At 33.5% G+C, this 20,854-nt stretch overlaps 3 protein-coding genes across 4 annotated transcripts in view; 2 read left to right on the top strand and 1 right to left on the bottom strand.

The window, feature by feature from the left end:
* The first annotated feature begins 2,423 nt into the window (after positions 1-2,423).
* On the top strand, positions 2,424-6,364 carry LOC137931522 (26S proteasome non-ATPase regulatory subunit 8-like). The gene is made up of 5 exons (XM_068774948.1): positions 2,424-2,631; positions 2,792-2,967; positions 3,612-3,819; positions 5,210-5,380; positions 6,180-6,364. The coding sequence occupies exons 1-5, from the start codon at positions 2,524-2,526 to the stop codon at positions 6,321-6,323; spliced, it is 807 nt and encodes a 268-aa protein (XP_068631049.1). The 5' UTR covers positions 2,424-2,523; the 3' UTR covers positions 6,324-6,364.
* A 285-nt stretch (positions 6,365-6,649) lies between these two features.
* Positions 6,650-20,854, bottom strand: part of LOC137931503 (uncharacterized) — a 35,334-nt gene continuing 21,129 nt past the window's right edge. For both annotated transcript variants that reach the window (XM_068774914.1, XM_068774924.1), the window contains 8 exons: positions 20,415-20,652; positions 18,632-18,755; positions 17,248-17,464; positions 16,588-16,786; positions 15,381-15,553; positions 14,179-14,376; positions 7,749-7,864; positions 6,650-7,667 (listed from right to left, as the gene is read on the bottom strand). In XM_068774914.1, the coding sequence (XP_068631015.1) occupies positions 7,559-7,667; positions 7,749-7,864; positions 14,179-14,376; positions 15,381-15,553; positions 16,588-16,786; positions 17,248-17,464; positions 18,632-18,755; positions 20,415-20,652 (1,374 nt within the window). In that variant the 3' untranslated portion in view covers positions 6,650-7,558. The remainder of the gene's footprint in view (positions 7,668-7,748; positions 7,865-14,178; positions 14,377-15,380; positions 15,554-16,587; positions 16,787-17,247; positions 17,465-18,631; positions 18,756-20,414; positions 20,653-20,854) is intronic.
* smid (nuclear valosin-containing protein-like smid) lies at positions 8,013-11,171 on the top strand. The gene has a single exon (XM_068774936.1). The coding sequence runs from the start codon at positions 8,110-8,112 to the stop codon at positions 10,726-10,728; it is 2,619 nt and encodes an 872-aa protein (XP_068631037.1). The 5' UTR covers positions 8,013-8,109; the 3' UTR covers positions 10,729-11,171.

The following is a 20,854-nucleotide window of genomic DNA, read 5'->3' as shown; positions in this document are numbered from 1 at the left end:
TTTTAAAACATATTTTATTTTATTGTTTACAAAACGCCTCTTTATATTCCTCACAGACTTTAGTTTTTAATATCGAATTCTCCATTATTATTTAAATACAAAAAATCGGTCAATCAAGGCGCTGTGAAAATTTTGACACATCAATGACAAGTTTTTCTCTATCCGTTCCTGTTAGAGAACTACTGTGTAAATAAAAAAAAATCTGAGAAGTATTAAGGAGTATTTAAAAATTTTTTAAGTGTTAATAGAGACGAAATAACATTAAAGATTTACAATTTGAAATTTTATTGCGACTTAATTAGACTTTTGTATTAATAAAATGTACGCTAAAAATAAGCTGTATACCTTAATAATAAATAAATATTTGTAGTTTAGGTTTTTTAAAATTAGGGTATGACGTCTAATAAATATTTTGTGTTGAATAATATAACAGTTCTAACAGTGATCTCAAAAACTAATCAAGGGAAATATTATAGGACACTTAGAGAAAGATTTATGTATTTTAAATTATTATAATAAAGAAGATTTACTTAAATCGCTGAACTGCAACAAAACCGGTCACCCATGCCTTGCAGGGGTCGTCTATTGCCCTATCTTGTCAATTTATTCTATTATCGAAAGGAAATGAAAAATAATTTTTTAAAACTTAAAATTTTTGGGATTACTTGTTTGCCTAAAAGTTATTAAAGTGACAACAATTGCCATTGAATTTTACATGACAATAGTGAAAAATCGAATAAAAAAAAAATCAACCGTTATGATTGCATTTCTGGTGCAATACGAAGCTATAATTTTCATTAAAAATGTGTACAAAATGATGGCACAGGTGTACCAAAATATTCACATTTAATTATTCCAATAAACCAATTATTCACATCATTACCAGTCACTGTTGCTCAGCTGAGAATGTCGTTTTCGAAAGCCCACATAACTATGTTGACCTTTTTTTCAAAAGTATTACATGGGCGTTAAAATAATCCATGAAACCATAGCCTTATAAATGAATGACGGACACAGTAGGCCAGTATTTCTAAAGTTTTAGAAAACATTTGTCAAACATGTAACGAAAATGAATAATGAAATTGATTTTGGGCAATAGAAAAAAAATGCAGAAATAAATTACATTAAATGATAATAAAGTAGAATATAAAATCCAAAAATCTGTGATAGATTAGAAAATAAGTACACTGTGAAAATTTTAATAGTAAGTAAAAATAAAAAAAACTCTTAAGAGAATTCAGTCTACTACTTTTAGTTTTTCTATCGAAAAACTTATGATCATGCAGTTTTCTGTTTGGATGTCCCTCGGTTTCCTTTTTTCTAAAGATTATAACAACGGCTACATCACATGCCGTAGCAGCTTTTCTCAGATAGCATATGTCTTAACTGCTTTCAGAGAGTTATCTAAATCATTATACGAAAAATGTATACACGTAGGTATATTTACAACCTTTTCGTGCATATCGACTAATACAATAGTCTTTTTGGAAGCTTTGGAACTGTCGTTATCACTCTACGAGTTCAATTTATCAGTCTACTGGTTTTATCTATTTTTTCACTTCATTTACTGCTAAATTACTTTTGTAGATTTTCACAAATAATGTGCTATTAAAATTCTCATGTCTAATGGAAAACTATTGATTTGATTGACATAAAACCATATTTATTATCTAAGTACGACATTTTGGACATTAGTTTTTAATTTTAATGGAATATTCAGTCCTCTAAGTACAAATGTGCAAATTGCAAATTCGAAAAGTGCAAATTTAGATATTTATACACTGAAGTTTATCTGATCAATAGGTAACAATTAATAGCTTGAAATCAAATAAATACTACTTACGAATGACTATTTAATAATTATGGACCATTTGTATAAAAAATTATGTACGGAGGACATAGATTCTATGTCATAGAACATTGAAAATTTGTTCCATAAATACAAAATAACTAAAATGCTTTAATATTAATTATGAAACAATTTATTCAATTACACTTGTAGCGTTGCGACCACAATACAATATTTTAAATAATTTTTGTACGTTGAAATTTAAATTAGAATAATGCATACGGGCGCAGCCAGCAATGCTACCGTCGTTTGAACTGATTTTTTGGAGCAAATACGGGCACGGTTGATAGTTCACAACCACGCGCTAAACACTCATATACACGCCACACTTTAGTTTTTCTTTTAAAACAAACTGACTTAGTCGTCTGTTTTTTTCTTAACGTTTTTTAGTAGTCACGAAAATAATATCATCGAAAAGAATGTTCATATTATATCATAAATATAATAACATAGGCAGCCTATAAGTTATAAATTGTAATTATTTAGATTTTTATCATATGTTACCTAAATATGGACATGTTCTTATAAATAGCAACACTAGCAAACCATAACGAAAAGATGAATATGCAGCTTAAATATAGGTAAGAGCAAAAGTTGCAAGTCAAACACGAAAAACATTGAATTCGAAGATTAATCATTAAATTTTACTGAAATAGTATTATAAAATTTCCTAAATGGCTTCTTTAAAAGATGTGGCTACTTTATATCAAAATCTCAAAACTGAATGGGCTAAAAAGCCACGGAAACTTGATAAATGTGGAGAACTTTTAAACAAAATAAAGGTAGGATGACTTGTCAAATGAATTTAAGATTTTAATGTCTTTTAAAATAAAGGATTGTGTTTAAATAAAATATGAATTAAAGATATTAAAATGATAGTCTCAAAAAATACTATGTAACTAATAATATAAGTGATAAATAATATTAATATTATTATAACAGGTTGCATTGACACAACTAAGTTTTCTACCAAGTAACAATGCTGCAGCTAATCAGAAAGAGTTAATCTTGGCCAGAGATGTACTTGAAATCGGTGCTCAATGGGCCGTCGCGAGCAAAGACGTAAAAGCTTTCGAGAGATACATGTCACAGTTGAAATGCTATTACTTCGATTACAAGTAAGTGATTTTAAGTGTTATTTGAACAATTACTGATTGATTATAGGACAATTGGCATTTAATTGTCCTATAATCAAACTGCTCTCTACACTCTACAAAACCAAACTCAATAAGTATTTGTGGGAAATCTTACTCTTCTGATTAATTTACCAAACTTACCACACTTACCATACTAGTTACTGGTATTTTAGCATCATCTCCATTTATGCAACAAAATGTGCTCTGCTGGACAAAGACTTCCTCCAAAGATTTAGTTAAGAACTTGTGTGAAGCTTCTTTATACAACATTAGGAACATGGGTGGACCTCCTTCACCAATTCCCTGTGTTTATTTATAGCAAAACTTTACCTATGTCTTAGATATTGAAATCGCAGTATATTACTTCCAGTCCTTTATATTTTTTATCATCAAATCAGCTGATAAGCGATACTTCAAGTCATACTCCTCCCCCCTAGGTTGCTACAATGACCAGTCCCATATTATCCCATTCAGTGACTTTCCATGATCTTAACTATATAGTTGTCCACCTTGTTTTTAGCCTAGTCTACCATACTGCATGTGCTGGTTCATGAATGATTTATTTATTTTTAGTTTCTTATGAACGACCAATAATATTTCTTAAATCAATCATTTATATTTTACAGAGATCATTTGCCTGAATCAGCATTTATGTATCAACTGCTGGGCTTAAACCTACTGTTCCTGCTTGCACAAAACAGAGTTGCAGAGTTCCATACAGAGCTTGAGCGTCTTCCTGTTGATGTAATAAGGGCAGATCCATATGTAAGACACCCATTGGCCCTTGAACAGTACCTCATGGAAGGAAGCTATAACAAAATATTTTTAGCAAAGGTAAGATAATATACAAAAAATTATTTATTTATTTTAATAAGCACACTAATAGCTGTACAGATGATATGTAAGTGTGAGTATTTAGTGTAGGTTGTCAGTGTTGTCTTTTTATTCTTTCTGATTTCTCAGTTTTAACTAACATGTCCCATCTCAATGGGCTGGTTTCTCCAACTAAGTAAGATTGCACTCATTTTGTATCAGGGTTAGCTGTAGTCTAGCCAACCAACTTCTCGGAAATTCTAAATAAACTATTGATATTGCCTGTGATTTTGGAGTGCCCCTTCATGAACCTAGATAGATGACCACAAAAAAAGTTAGGTAGGTGGCACTGTAGAATGATACTTGCACATTCTGGATTAGGATGTGAGCGTAAACAAATGGTTGGTTATTTATCAATTATTGACTAGTTAACATCTCGTCTTCAAAGGCAGTTATGACTAGTTGTAACAGATTTTTGTAGATTTTTCCAATCAGTACCAATATGGTCTGCAAAATAATTAATTGGGTTTCCTTAAGAAAATTCTCCAGATAATTTTAGAGGATTTCCACAAAATTTAGTGTGTTATGAAACTCATAGTAATTATATGCAATACTTATGCTATTATTAATCAGAGAATTTTTAATGAGTTTTCATATAGTCTTTTTGCAATAAGAATTGTAGTGAATAATTGTCTATTGGCCTAGCTAATCCCTAAGTAGCTTCATAAGAATTGTATTATGTTACTAGCCATAACCACAATACTTTTTAGACACATTATTATTGCGCATTGAACATCAAGTAATGTTCAACAATATCCAGGTTTTGAATAAAAGAAGAGTAAAGAATAAGTATATGAAACAGTTATTCAAAAGAAAATGTTAAATGCCCTGTCCCAAAATCAGAAAGGGGACACTAGAGGTCTCTAACAATGGAGGCCATATACCATTTATAAAAAAAACATATTTTTATCTAGCCAATGATGATGAGAGATCACCCAGTGCGCATAGTTATACCATTAATGGTGAGGTAAATCAAAGGCAGATGTGATTGAAGTGGTGTATTTATATATATACATAGTCTATGTTGAAATCATGACCAAGGCAAATGGCAGTGGCCATCTCACTGTATACATTCAAATTCAAATGCACAATTATACTTTAGGTTGCAAAATTATTTTGAATTTAGTGGCCAACAACACAAACGTTTAGTATATTAAATTTAGTAACATTTAGTATATTGATTTAAATAAATTTATCATAAATGAGAACTAGAGAGAGAATTTTATGATTGTCTTAATAAACCGAATAAAACAGTTGAAGACATACTGTCCTATTTAAATGGTCGACGCAATAATTATTTACTGCATTTTTACATAAAAACATTAAACAATGATTATTCTTTTTTACAAAGGGTAATGTCCCGGCAGAGAGCTACACACTGTTTATGGACAGTTTGCTGGAGACAGTTAGAGGTGAAATTGCGGCTTGCATTGAGAAGGCGTATTTGAGTATACCTTGTGCTGAAGCAGCAAGAAGGCTCAATTTGCCATCACAGGCGGCTGTTCTTGAATATGGGAAGAAGGTAAATAGACAGTATTTTTATAGAAATATTTATCACTATTATTTATCAAGATGTATGAGAAAGTATATATTATCATTGCAGCAATAGATTGTCTAGTGCTAGATGTATATGGCGTCCTGTTCAGGTTACTAAAAATTAAACCAGTATCTGCTACTATTAATGAAACAAGTGATTGTTTTTAATCACTAATGCTTGGGCAATTACTACTTTTATCTTCAATAAGATCTTATAAGTTATTATGAGTAAATATTTTATTCGTAAAATGCTAAAAAGATACAATGCTTAAAGTTTAATGATCATAAAATCTCCAGTTTGTATTTATATATACATTTTCAATTAAAGTAAATATGCATTCAAATCTCTGATTTTGCTTATAACCATATATACTAAATTTATTTTAATTAAAATTGAATTTTGATTTAACTTGGTAAACAAAGATACTGAAATGTTTCAGTGGGTTAGTGGCAGTGGGCCATGCAAGCACAGTATATGACATCTACTCAACAATCTAGTTTTGTTATTGAAATACAATACAGGTCATTTCCAACCAGTCCTATTGGAAATCTATGGGGAGAGGATTATGTATATATGTGTATGATTAGGAGCAGTGAACATTCTTGGCTGAAACAATGAAGAAAAATAAAAATACATATTGTTCATTTAAGCACCATGTATTAAAACAATAATACATTACCATAGAGAGTACAATTGTGGTACAAACCGCATGCTAAATTTTATTACAGACATTTTTGTACATCACTTAACATATTTTAAATCTAATAATTATTCTGTTTCCCAGCGCAATTGGGTGCTTGGTCCGGACAACTGCTATCATTTTAATGCGGCAGAAGAGACTTGTTTAGCGGCTGCTGGAGTTTTACCCTCAGCTGAACTAGCGGAGCAAACAATAGAATATGCAAGACATCTTGAAATGATTGTTTAATACTGCTATTATAATGTAATAAATAACATTTTATTAATTTCGATATTCTTATTCTTTTATAACAAATAAAATTTATGCAGATCTTCGAACTTAATTTGCACTCATAAAAAGTAGTAATGTTGCCATTGAAAGCTTCCGTTTACGAAAATAGCAAGTAATCAATGTCAATTTATTCCTAAATAAAAAAAAACTAAATGGTTTTTGCTAAAACTCGTATATTATCGGCTTAATATTTGGTAAATAACATATCTAATGTCATTATTCTATTTCACATAGGCACAACAACAGCAAAACAAACCATATATATAAATTTAATAATTTCACATAATAAAGCACAAAATAAAATGTTTGTCTATTGTAGGCGCACACAGTAAAACATGTAAGAATAATTAAACATTTGTCATTGGGACACAAATCTAAAAATTGTTTTACTGTATTCTTTCCTCACTGAATACATTTAACTTTTAAATGCAAACACCAATATAGTATTTTTCAAGATAAATTTGTCATTTCATTAGTGACTTACTCTATTAATGAAATCATACATTATGTCTTAATGGATATACTATAAAGATCTATACAATAAAGAAAATTGATTAACCTAAACATTCATAATTAGGGCAAAGCCCTACCAGACAGCATGCCTTTATCTAAAATACATGAAGGTTTAAAAAAAAATTCTATACAACGTTCCTGCCCCACCATTTCATCAAGCACTAATGGTTTCCAAAGTAGTAATATTGTTTTTAAAGTGTCCCATCCCGACATTCCAATAACAGAAACCGTTAGAGCAGTTATTAGGATTTCTCCGACATATTCTAACAAGAATGCTAAACAAGTTTCGTATGCCCAAGTCTAGGCTCTCTTTTGGAGGCATTTGCATCACTCCATTGAGCAACGTCCTAAGTTACCGAATTTGTGGCTTCTTAATAAGGAGAAAAAAATATATTTGACTGACCACGAAAACTATGGGGAGCTCTCTAGCTTAGTTGCTATAGAGATCTAATCACCCTTCACCTTTCTATCTCAAATTTGGTGAAGATTAATTACCAAGGAGTAAATAGCATTGGTCAAAGTAATGTGTAAATCATAAAAATGATAAATTACAATAAAATCCTTCTAACAATCTATTTCTTGTGTGAAATAACAAAATAATCACTTGAGAAATAACAGTATAGTTTAATTATTTTTGATTATCCTCATAAGGATTTGACAACATGGTTTTATAACTAAACTTATTTAGATACGGGCGTGTCGTACAAAACATCAATGTGAATTAATTTCACCAGCTTTACAAAAAAATCCAAAGCATCTTTTAAGTTCCAGTCTTTTTCCTCCAAGCACCTAAAATAATAAATGCTTACATTAGTTTTGATTTTCGTCAGAAAATAATTTAATCAAGAAAAGCTTATTACGTATATTTACCGTTTACTTGGTGATCTCTCTAGTTCTGTTAGTTTCATAAAAATCTTTATAAGATTTTCCTTCATTATTTTATCGGGTGGTGTTTTTAGTTCTGTGGTTAATGTGCTTTTAGGTAACTGAAACATTAAAAAGAATAATAAAATTAATTTTAATTTTACACGTAATGTTTGAAGACAATAATAATATTTTTGTTTTATAAAACAATTTTTATTGTTTGTGGTTATAACCATTTTTATTTTGTTTTCTGTGGCAACTATTCCATTGATTCGGTGACGCCGCTGTCAAACATTGTGAGTTACGACGAAGACAGTACGAAATTATTAAGAATACACCGAAAATAACATTAGTCTACGAGAGAAATATGAAGAAACATCAAACTAGACAAAAGACTCTTAACGACCCAATAATTGTATCGCGTGTGAAGAATTATTTAGCAGAGAATGTGGACAAAACGTTCGTCGATGTCAGCCAAATGGCGCGTTCTCTAAAAGACCGATATCGTGAATACAGCAATAGAAGCGACAACGCATTCTGTCAGATGGTCGAGAGCGCTTACAAGGTGGTTTTACAGAGCTACGGGTTGGACGGCGCGACCACGTCAGAAGGCTCGGAGGAGGAATCTGATATAGAATTATTAGATGAAAATAATAGTGAACTCAACGATCGTTTATTAGCGATGTACAAGATGCAAGATAAAAAACGCCCGGCGGCCTCCCGCAGAGCTACAGATAAATCCGGAGAGCCGATAGACATACTTAGTAGCGATGAAGATGGCAGCGCGGCGCCGAAATTACCAAAAATCAGTGATCAAATTACGATAACTCCACATATACCTACGCGGAATACTAACAGCACGGCCGCGGAAAATACCACAAAATTACCGAATGTACAGCATCCGCCCGAGAGAAAACGAAAGGCTGATGCGAATAAAAATCCTATCGCAAAGAAAAAGTTCGAAATAGGCGAGGCAAAACATGTTAAGGTTAGTTTTGAAGATATAGGAGGGTTGTCAGATATAATAACACAAATTTGTGACTTAATATTGCATATGAAACATCCAGAAGTGTATAAAGAGTTGGGGATTAAAGCTCCTAGAGGAGCCCTCTTGCATGGGCCACCAGGAACTGGAAAAACATTATTAGCACATGCCATTGCTGGCAAACTTCAATTACCGCTGATTGCTGTAAGCGGTACTGAATTAGTTGGTGGATTGTCGGGGGAGTCTGAGGAAAGGATAAGAGAGTTATTTGAAAGAGCAGTTTCTGTTGCACCAAGTATTTTGTTCATTGACGAATTGGATGCTGTGTGTGGTAATAGAATTCATGCCCAGAAAGATATGGAGAAGCGTATGGTGGCTCAGTTATTGGCAAGTTTGGACAGTCTAAGTGAAAATGGTGCTTCTGTTCTCATATTAGCAGCCACAAATAACCCTGATGCTTTGGATCCTGCACTAAGAAGAGCAGGCCGCCTTGAACAAGAAATTACATTGGGTATCCCGTCATTAAAAGCTAGAAAAGAAATACTAGAAATTCTATGTAAAAACTTAGCTTTAGACCCTGATGTAGATATGAGTATTCTTGCTCAAATCACTCCAGGTTTTGTTGGAGCCGATTTACAGGCTCTTGTTAACAAAGCAAGTACATATGCAGTAAAGAGAATTTTTTCAGAGATCCGTAGCAACACAAAAGTGCCACCTGTTGTTATTATTGCACCAGATTCAATGAAGTCAAATGAAGAGGTTAATAGTATACCTAACGGAGATAAAGGAACTGAAGAGCCTGTACCCAATGAAGAAGGAAAAGGAGAGAAAACTGAAGTCGATAATCAACAGAAAGAAGAGTCTGAAGTTTCACAACAAGAAAACCCTATCCAGGAGCCACCTGCGACTGATAAAGAACAAAATAATGGGAATGTCATTGAAAAAGAAATTCCTAAGAATCCACTTAATGATGTTCTAAGTTTGCTTGAAGATAATGTGCCCTACACATCTGAACAATTGTCAGGGTTGTCTATAAGACAGGATGACTTCACCAAAGCTTTGAAAACAACAAAACCATGTGCTGTCCGTGAGGGTATTGTCACAGTTCCAGATGTAACATGGGATGATGTAGGATCACTAAATCAAGTGCGTAAAGATTTGCAACTAGCAGTTTTAGCACCAGTGAAATATCCTGAACAATTAAAAAAACTAGGCTTATCTGCACCTAGTGGTGTTCTACTGTGTGGACCACCAGGATGTGGAAAAACATTATTGGCTAAAGCTGTGGCTAATGAGGCTGGAGTTAATTTTATATCTGTGAAAGGTCCTGAATTATTAAATATGTATGTTGGTGAGAGTGAAAGAGCAGTCAGAACATGTTTTAGACGTGCTAGGAATTCTGCTCCCTGTGTTATATTCTTTGATGAATTTGATGCACTATGTCCAAGACGTACTTCACAAGACAATAATGGAGCTGCAAGGGTTGTAAACCAGTTGCTCACAGAGATGGATGGTATTGAAAGCCGTGAAGGTGTATTTGTCTTGGCGGCATCAAATAGGCCTGATATTATTGACCCTGCAGTGCTGCGGCCAGGACGATTAGACCGTGTCATGTATGTAGGTATGCCAGCCAGAGAAGACCGGTATGACATATTGAGGAAGTTGACTAAGGAGGGTACACAGCCACAGATAGGGCCAGATGTGGATTTGCAGGTGATTGCAGAGTTAACTGATGGGTACACAGGTGCAGACCTTTCAGGTCTTGTCCGAGCAGCTGCCACAAATACATTAACAAGCCACATTTCCAATGGGACACTTGAGGGTGATATTTTTGTAACATTTGAAGATTTTAGAGCGGCTTTGACGAAATGTAAACCATCGGTTTCAGCAAAAGAGCAAATACATTATGAAAAATTGAGACTGAAGTATTCAGGGATAGATGAAAAGGATATGGAGATGGAGACGGAACCGACAAATGAGGAATCCATGGACACAGTGTGAGAATCATTTAGTAGGTGGATCATATGGACTCTGTAGTTCTTTTCTATTTATATAAAATCTAATAATTAATTCAGTGTAATTTCATATAGTGCCAAGTGTTCATTTAAGCTAATTCTTTCCTGCAATTAGATCTGTTCTCTCAAGTAATTTTATTTTACTACCTTTGTGTTACATCACATTCCTGATTCAGCAACATCACAATGTGGTACTTGGTATAAACATTAGGTTGTTCATTAAAAAGAAAATATATTGTTAGTGAGAATGGTTCCTTGTACTATGACTCCTACATGTGTAAGATATATGGAGTGTATTATAATGGTTTTTTGAATATTTTTGCATATGCAATTGGTAATGTGTAAGGTAGATATGTTAGAGCCAATTTACAAATCTCTTCACTTCTAATCCAGTAATATGAATAATAAATACATTATTTTTGACAACAATGCTTTATTTATATTCTCTTCACCAAAATTTGTTTTTTTGTGTACTAAATTGTGTATTTCATCTTTAAGAAATTTATTCAATAAGAAATATCTAATATTTGCAGTCCAAGCTCAAGTATGTTTTCACATAAATATTTTATAGGTGTATGATACATGCTATTTTTGAATTAATTAGATATACTTATAATTTTATTTCTTTTTTATTGAATAATTAAATCCTGGAATGTAGCTTATACAAAGTGCAGTCGTCATTCTACATTTTAACACGAATTTAATATGAAAAGATTAGTAAACACTTTTTTTTCTCATACAAAATGTTTAGTTTAGGCTAGAAAAATAAAACTTTATTTTTATATTAAAGTAAAAGTAAATAGATTAGATTGTTATAAAAAGAGATATGTTTGAAAGTGTTATGAAATGCAAGGATATTGCGAGGGAATATAAAAGGCAGCCTAAGAATTTTATTAAATTAATATTTCTTTATATTGTCTATACATACAAGAGATTTATACTTATGTACTGACATCACGATATCTCTGGATTACCTCCGTAAACTCCTGAAGGCTTAGAGACTTGAAATTTGGTGGGAAATTTTTTTGTGACAGCGAGGAGGTGTTCATTAAGTCTGCACAGCAGATGGGGATAGCTAATATAATTTTAATTTTATGTAACTTGGGAAATCAAATATACAATACCAGGCGATAAATATCGCACATTAACTTTTGGAAAGAGACAATCGACTAATTTGGGCTTCATAGAGCAATATCTCTGACGTTTTGTCAGTCATTGTATTTCCTGCGACAGAGATAACGCTCTACGAAGCCGAAATTAGCCGATTGTCTCTTTCCAAAGGTCGATGTGCAATATTTATCGCCGGGTACTGTATTTAGCGAAGAGCTATGTGTCTTTGTATTAATTTTATTATTCATATGTTTGGTTTAGACAAGTTTACAGATTCTGAATGAAATGGGAGAAATGTTTATAAATTCAATGATCTGATGATTTCTTTACCGGACTAAGGCTGTTGTACTGATTATACTTTTTATTATTAAATTCATTGGTAGGTGTCTGTTGTATTATCCCGAGAGCAATGCCTATGCGAACAATGGCCATTGCTTACATTCATTCCTATTGAAATATGGCTTCAAACGTTTGTTTTAACAAATGTATAAACATTCCAATAATCACGACGATTTGCAATTCTTGGATTCATTTTGTATTTGAGTTAGTTTATTTCGGACGTGGTATGTCTGTTGAGATAATATTAGTAATTGAGAGAGATCATATATATATATATATATGAAATTCCCACCTGTTTTGACACGTTACAATATCTCTTGAAGAATTAGAAGCCTCGGGCTAAGCCTCTCTTCGGGCTAAGAGCATCAAGATCAACAGAGAATAAGTAAGGACGTATTGTGTGTGTGAAACGAAAATAATCAAACTATAAATGTTAAATATATATAATAATAAAATACCTACACCAAAAAATATATATAATAGATGGAGATAAAGGAATAAATAATTCTAGGAGCATGCCAATAATGCGGCTCTATAAATATAAAATTTGGTTCTTCTGATTGTCACAGAAAACTCGTTTTACACTCGAATAGCACACACAATAAGTGACTGGGGAATTGTGTGGCAAGTTCCGGAATTTTTAACTCGAGTCTCAGTTGCGATCTGTGGACTACATTACATCTTTAGCACTTTTTTGAGCGAGTCTTTTTATTTTACTTTTTGGTACGGTATATTAAAATTTCAATCAAATTGGAACGTAATCGTCGAAGTTGTCAATAAAAAAATAGTAAGAATCATATTGTACATATTGCTATCGAAACAAACATACATTCGTCTGTCTGCCTCGCCGGTGACTCTTAAGAACGAGAGGAAGAAATTTATCTCCTCACTAGACTGCTATCGCCACTGGAGGGTCTGTGGTCTATATACCAGGGGTGACCAAACTGCGGCTCGCGAACCTCATGTAATTTTGAACGATTATTTTTGGCTTCGATCGATTATAAAAATATTTCAATATAAAAATTTATATTACCTATTTCAACTCCTGGGAAATCGAAACAAATTACTGGTGTGATTAATAATTATTCTTATTCCACCATAAAATTAGCTAAATCTAAACACCGATCATAATTAACTAACCGGCTTCTTAAGTATTATTAGGAGTGCCTACATATACGTGTGCCATTATATATAGCTTCAATACACATATTTTGTACTTTTGTTTAAATAATTTTAAAAGATATTATTAAAAAAAATTCTTTTGCGTGTTTTCGGTTCTCGCAAAATAATTCAAATTTCGAAAAATTGCTTTCACTATCAGAGAGCTTGGCCGCACTTGATATATACGTTCTCTTTAGCAAAGTTGACGTTACACAGAGTTCACACCGTATGGACAATTATATTAATACATTTTCCCCATGTAAGAAAAGGACCAATATTTAGCCACTTCCGCACATGCAGTGGTAGTCGTGCAATAAAATGCACCGCCCGCCATAGATAAATGCACAGAGTGACTCTGTGTTTGGCACTAATCGGTGTAACATAACTCCTGAAGATGCCCCGTGGAGGGGTGAAACACGTGTTGGGTAATTTGGCGGTGGCGGTTGTGTTTCGCATTGTTTGCCGCATACGCATTTATCAGCGGGCTGGCGGGCGGTGCATTTTATTGCACGACTACCACTGCGTGTGCGGAAGTGGCTAAATATTGGTCCTTTTCTTACTTAGGATGGACTTCCGCGAGGTAACGCCTGATTCCATTAAACATTTTCCCCATGTAAAACTAAAAGTTGAGGGCAGTGTGCAGGGGCCTCAAGATTCTCGTGACGAGACCAGAGATCGGCAAGCATGTGATGTTTCCTTACAAGGTAGACAGATGACCTTGTTAAGATTGGAAGACACTGGACGGGTGCCGTTTCCAACTGCTTTTGGAAATCTATGGACCAGGACTAAGTCCATTTGATGATGAAAGACATAAATCAGAACTTACCGTTATCCTGAAGGCATTTTTCGTGTATTCGTCAGTCGGTAGTTCCCAATATAGCATTTCGTTCCGTATCTTGTATTCACAGCCGTTACTAGTATGCAGCAGAAAGGTCCTGGTGAAAGCCAAGACATGTTCATCTACAGCCAGGGTCTCAGAAGTTATTTTCACTACGCCACCTACGCGCAGAATTGTTGTCGTGTCCTGGCAATAAAAACTTCATCTGAATCAATTTATTTAATACTGAACGCAGACTTTCCTCTATATGAAAGAAAGAAAAATATTAATTATTGGTTTAGCTAAAAATAAATACACGTAAGATATTGTGAGCGACAGATATTGGAAACGAAGGGGATCGTTGAACACAATGGATGAGTTTTGCGAACTAGCCAATCGGGGCTGACGGCGCGTGCTGTGCTCTATTGTACGTCGCTCGATTTATTGCATATTTCATTTTTAAATAAATTAAGTACTGTTATAGAGACTCGTCCTTTGGTAGCATTATCTCACCTTCCCTCACTCGCCGAACACTCTAGAAAATATATTTTAAAATTGGAAATATTCTATTTTACAACGTAATTCATAGATCAAAGCTGATAGTTATTTACAGGTTGATTATTTATAGGCGTATCTTCTAAACTAAGTATTTCTAAAAATGCTGTGAAGCTTTAATGGAATCAGGCGTTACCTCGCGGTCCATCCTAAGTAAGAAAAGGACCAATATTTAGCCCCTTCAGCACATGCAGTGGTTCACGCAATAAAATGCATCTCTGCCACTGATTAGACTCTGTGTTTGGCACTAATCGGTGTAACATAACTCCTGAAGATGCCCCGTGGAGGGGTGAAACACGTGTTGAGTAATTTGGCGGTGGCGGTTGTGTGATTCGCATTGTTTGCCGCATACGCATTTATCAGCGGGCTGGCGGGCGGTGCATTTTATTGCACGACTACTGCTACATAGCAGTCTAGACATTGGTCCTTTTCTTACTGCTGTGAAGCTTTTACACATATTTTAATTGATATTGTCTTGTATAATATTAGTTCTGTATATATATATAAATATGAAATATACATACAAATGTTACAATATTACATATCAATAACTTCTGACAGTACAGTCTGCAGGGGTAAAAAATTGATTTTGTTGTTTAATGTCGTAAATAAATACATATTTTTTGATTAAAATAATAAAACGAAAGGTAACTCACAGAATGCCATAAGACATCGACTGTGAAGGTTGTGGGGTCGTGCTTCAAGTTGGGCCATTTGCTCAGAAACTTCACTATGTTTTGTTTAGACGTGACGCAATCTTTTTCGTTTTTGCTGTTTTTTCGCCCTGAATTGAATAAGCTTCGGAAATGCCAGTGTACAGCGCTGAGACCTGTGAGAGAATTCCTTTAATACAGACTAGTGTTTATATAAAATTTAATAGTAATATAATTACTTTATTATTGTACAGAGCAGCTGAAATCAATTCTATATTTATTTTAAGAAAAAAAAACCGTTGTGCGGTATACTAACAAATTATAAGATAGAGATTCCCTGAAAGACATTAGATATTTCTCAATGGATAAAAATGAAAATAAACTTTCAATGCCTAAATATCGTTTTAAAAAAGTTAAATAATTCTTGGGTGTGATATACTCATACATAAAGTACCCGTCGATAAATATTGCACATCGAGCTTTGGAAAGAGACAGTTGGCTAATTTCGGCTTCGTAGAGCGTTATCTTAGTCGCACGGAATACAATGACTGACAAAACGTCACATCCGTAATGTGAAACAGAGACAGAGCTCTTATTACGTTTTCTAGAAATGATGAATGTTTTAATAGTGGCATAAACTGTTTCTTTGTGGTCTGGAAATTTCGAAAACATCTACTCAAATGGAAAGCTGCATATCACTCGAACAGTAGTTAGGATAGCAAATGGCAAATGACATCGAACAACATATTATTGTGATACTTGTCCCAAGAAGCTGGGCATACATCTCTGCAAATGTTTCAAAATATATCATACGAAGCAAAGTTACAGATTAATTTTTAAGAAATTATGTACGTAAAGATGTCAAGATATATTAAATATTAAAATATAAAAGTTTTGCGTTTGTAATTATTTTATGTTGGAAGTAGTAAATTCATCAAGAGTGTTACGAAAAGTTTCGAGGTCGATCTACGCGGAACTGTCCACAAGCGGAAAGGGTTAAATCTATCCTAGCGTGTACAATAAAGAATATTAAAAAAAATAGATATACTCTTAAAAGTAACGGAAATTAAATAATTCAATAAAAATTGTCTAGAAGACCATTCTTCGTTATAATTCCACTTTTCGCGGGAAAAACGTTAGATTTTTTTTCACACGAGCATAGATATATGTTTGACACCTAAAAAATGTTAATCTACCCACATATACTCACCCAGTTTAGGCTGATGAGTAATTGTCAAAATTGCGTCATTGTCATACATCGATTTAATGATGTACCTTTCACTTGGCTCACTGTCTATAATAGGGAAATAAACTTCTAGAAATTTCTCCACGACATCCTTCGCTTCATGGAAACAGAAGTTCTTTTGTATCAGCGGCATATTTCCTTTTAACACTACTGGTAAACCATCCTAAAATAATTATAATTTTATTATGTTACATATAGATTGTGTTCACACATTTTTATTTATTCAATAAGTACCAAATGTTTAAAAGACTATACTTTTTTCTAATCACCTTTTATAAAGTGATCACTCTGAAATATGTTATTTTAAATTATATTTTTAATTATAATGCTATAGGCCAATAACTCCTGTCTGTACAAAGTCTGGAGGGATAGATAGTAAACAATAATTAATTTTAGTACATAGTAATCAGAATTTTAAAAACGCTTTTTAATTATATTACAATTACGTTATTTATTATTTCTGGATAGGATGTACCGTACCACACATTAATTGACAGAAAAATAGTTATACATTCACACTTAAAGCTTTTACATCAATCATCCTGTATATATATATATATATATATATACATATTTATTTATGTATAATACATATATAAATGTTATAAACATCGTGTTACTTACAATTTTCTTCAACATGGGAAACATCATTCTCAAAACTTTGACATAGTCATCCGGATTCGTGTAGTCCGTACAAAGGGGGTTCCCCTCTAGCGTTAGCGACTTTAGCGGTAGTTCACGGCATTGGAGCAGTACTGTTATTTTTGCAATGTAGTTATTAGAGATGTTTAAACTGTACAGTTGTGGTGTCGCCTGTTGTAGATCGAAACCGTCTAGAGTCCTGAAAATACTATTTATTAGCCAATGACGTAGGTTTAGACGATATAGATACGCCTTGACGGCGTTGCGAGGTTTATGACCTTTTGACCTGAACTGCTGCCCGAGTGTCATTCTTTCATGAAGATAATGAAGTTCGAGGGTTCCTGAGAAGCCTCCGCTCGGTTCATTACATATAAAATTTAAAAGGATTGGCCTCATTACAAACTTAAGGCAACCAAAGTAATACCATCAACTCTAATACATTCATCCTCCTGATAAAAGGAGGAGGAATGTCGCCGTATCTTCCTACAATATCGAGGGAAGGTAAAAGAGGTCATAGGCCAAATAACCAAAAGGTCGGTTAAGAAAGATACAGGAAATAAGAAATAGAACTGCGATATAGAAATTAGGAAATAGATTTAAAAAATATTTAACCACCAATAATGACATTAAACTGTATTAATTATAATAATAAAACGTAAAAAATGTAAATGAAATCTCAAAAATGGAAAGCAGTATTATTTGAAACAGCGAAGAATGGAAGGCGATGCATGGAAAGAATGTCAAAAACTGTTAGAGAAAGAGAGAGAGAGAGAGGTAGAGAAAGAGAGATAGTGAGGTGGAGAAAGAGCGAGGGAGGGGAGGGAGAGGGAAAAATTTATTGAAACCTGACAAATTTATTAAATTTAACGTCAATATACTTAAAAAATGATATGGCGAAGAGAGGCCCATAAAACAAAGCCTTACAAAATGTTTTAAAAATGTATTTATGGAAATAAACGGCATTTTGTAATTTTCAATTAATGCAATTGTAATCTTGGTTAAAGTTTCTCGGTATGATTCTAGGTTCAAGTAGTTTTTTTTTAATACATATTTTAATATCAAATTCGAACTGTTTCTATAATTTTTAAAGGTCCACTTCGAGCGATCAAAGGGTATTTTAGGTGGCTAAGATTAAATGAATAAATTAAGTTATCTCTAAACCACCTTATGTTTATGTTATCTATTTGACAGGAATATAACTTTGAACTCGGGAAGTCTGTCAAAAGATAAATAATTCGAAAATGCCGATATAATAAAGTTATCAGGGTTGCGAGCAGCGTTAGACCAGATATCCTAACAATCTTTAGGGCAAGCCCATGCCTTGCAGTGGGTGCCTATCTGACATGATAATAATGATTATACTTACGTAAGCCTATTGTCAGATAGATCCAGTTCGCGCAAATTCCTCCATTCGTGATAGCTTCGCAGCTCCATAATGCCCATTTGATTATTTACTCGATTCAGAGGGAAATATATGAAGTGACTTATATCTGGGGAAATTGTTACATGTTTTATATAATGGTGCAGGAATCATCGAACAGGGGAATCCCACGGTTCCATTGGTTGATTGGTTTTCATAGTTTCAAGAATTAGTATAAGCTTCATCAATATACACACTTACTTTGGACTTCATGTTGTCATTACATCCAAAACCTACCAGCCTTAGGAAGAATCCTACAATGATAATACCTTTACAATGGGCCTCATTAGAAGACTCCAGGTCATCTTGAAAGTAATGGAGAGGGCTATGCTCCGGAGTTTAAGAAGTTTAAGAAGGAATTTGAAATAAGGAAATTCACAGAAAAATCAAGTTCATCGACGAAGCTTGAAGAATTGCTTGAAAGTTTCTCAAGTCGCGACCAAGAGCCGGTAGACGCGATATAGGTAGACCTAAATGGAACGACGACACACTTAAGGTCGCAGAAAGTAGCTGGATGAAGGCAGCGCAAGAGCGATCATCGTGTTGATCTTTAGGGAAGGTCTAATACTGGCAGTGGGCGTCTATCAGCTGATATGATGATTATAATGAATACCAATGGGTAGCCATCCCCCCACTAGGTAGACTGAGGGTATAGTCAAGGTCGCAGAAATTCGATGGACGCAGGAAGCACAAGACTGATTATCGCGGTGATCTTTAGGGAATGTCTTTTACTCGCAGTGCGCATCTATTGGCTGATATTATGATTATAATGAATACCAGTGGGTATTAATCCCCCCCCCCCCCCGGGTAGACTGAGGGTATATCAAGGTCGCCGGAAGTCAATGGATGCGGGAAACCCAAGACCGGTCATCATGACGATATTTGGCGAAGGCCCACCTCTTGCAGGGGCATTTATCGTCCGAAAAAAGAATACCCTTCCATAGACAACCAGATGGTTGTTATTTGACTTAAGGCTGTATTAATTAGAACAATTACGGCTTATTTTTGTCAACCAGTTGATTTATGTAAGGTTATATTGAAAAATAGAAATTATAAAAATAAATAAATAACTTTCAGTTTTAAACTAGCCTATATACAGAATTATCTATGGTTAATTCGATATATAAAGATCTTGACTTGTTTCACAGTTCTATTGCCGTAATTAGAAATTTAAAAAGTTTATTGTGGTTTATACTTAAATAACTTGAAGTTCAGAACTGTACAGATATAAAGATAGTGAAGATGTATAAACATCGAGTTACCATCAGTAAGTTACGGCAGCTTAGTAATCAATACATTGTACATTAGTTTTATGAATAAATATATTAACATATTCTATGCCATGTGGGGCGTATGCGACTCCGCTGCACTCCGTTCAGGCCTTTTTCAATTCTCTTTCAAAAACAAAGGATTCTTAAAAAATGAATTTCAGGGTCGAATATAGATAACTTCACATCACTTATGGGCGTACTTAATACATATTAAAATTTATAAAATTATCCCTCGAATTATAACTTTACAGTATTGAAAGTGTTAAGCATATGTCTCAAACGATTTTTTTTAATTTTTAAAGTGTGTGTCGTATACGCCCCACGCGGCCTGAATGGAAAATCTATAAAAATTGTCGTGTTACGGAACGTGTTAAGAAGATCATGTGCCATATCATATGCCGGGTACGATATTTTAATTTTTAACATTAAATTGACTCATGCAAATTAATACATCTTACCTGACTGCAGCGTGAAGGCTTTCAAACTTAATTTCGTCTCGTTATCAATTCCCATAGCAATACGTTTTTGAAGAACGTATTTTGGTGTGAAATCTAAGTTTTTTAAAGACATATTTATATTTGATATGGTTATAGATAAAACCACGTCGTATTTCTGCACACAGAAGCCTAACTTATGTATCGCAACGAGCGCAGATCGACATCTCACCACTAGAAACTTGCACTGTAGTGGTGTGAACTGAAAAATAATTATTTAAATTTTATTTGCGAACATATTTTTTTAAATTTAATACTTAATGATAATGCTAACTTAAGCTTTTCTCTTATATATCACTCGATAGACGACAAAAAAAAAGGCAGTGTTGTAATGTCTATATGATTTAAACAATTAAAAAATATACATATATATATATATATATATATATAAATATATATATATG

This window comes from Battus philenor, unplaced genomic scaffold (assembly GCF_028537555.1).
Source record: "Battus philenor isolate CCGP_79_NKW_IND1 unplaced genomic scaffold, ilBatPhil1.0.hap1 SCAF_11, whole genome shotgun sequence".
Lineage (NCBI taxonomy): Eukaryota > Metazoa > Arthropoda > Insecta > Lepidoptera > Papilionidae > Battus > Battus philenor.
This window is presented reverse-complemented; position numbering and strand designations above follow the sequence as displayed.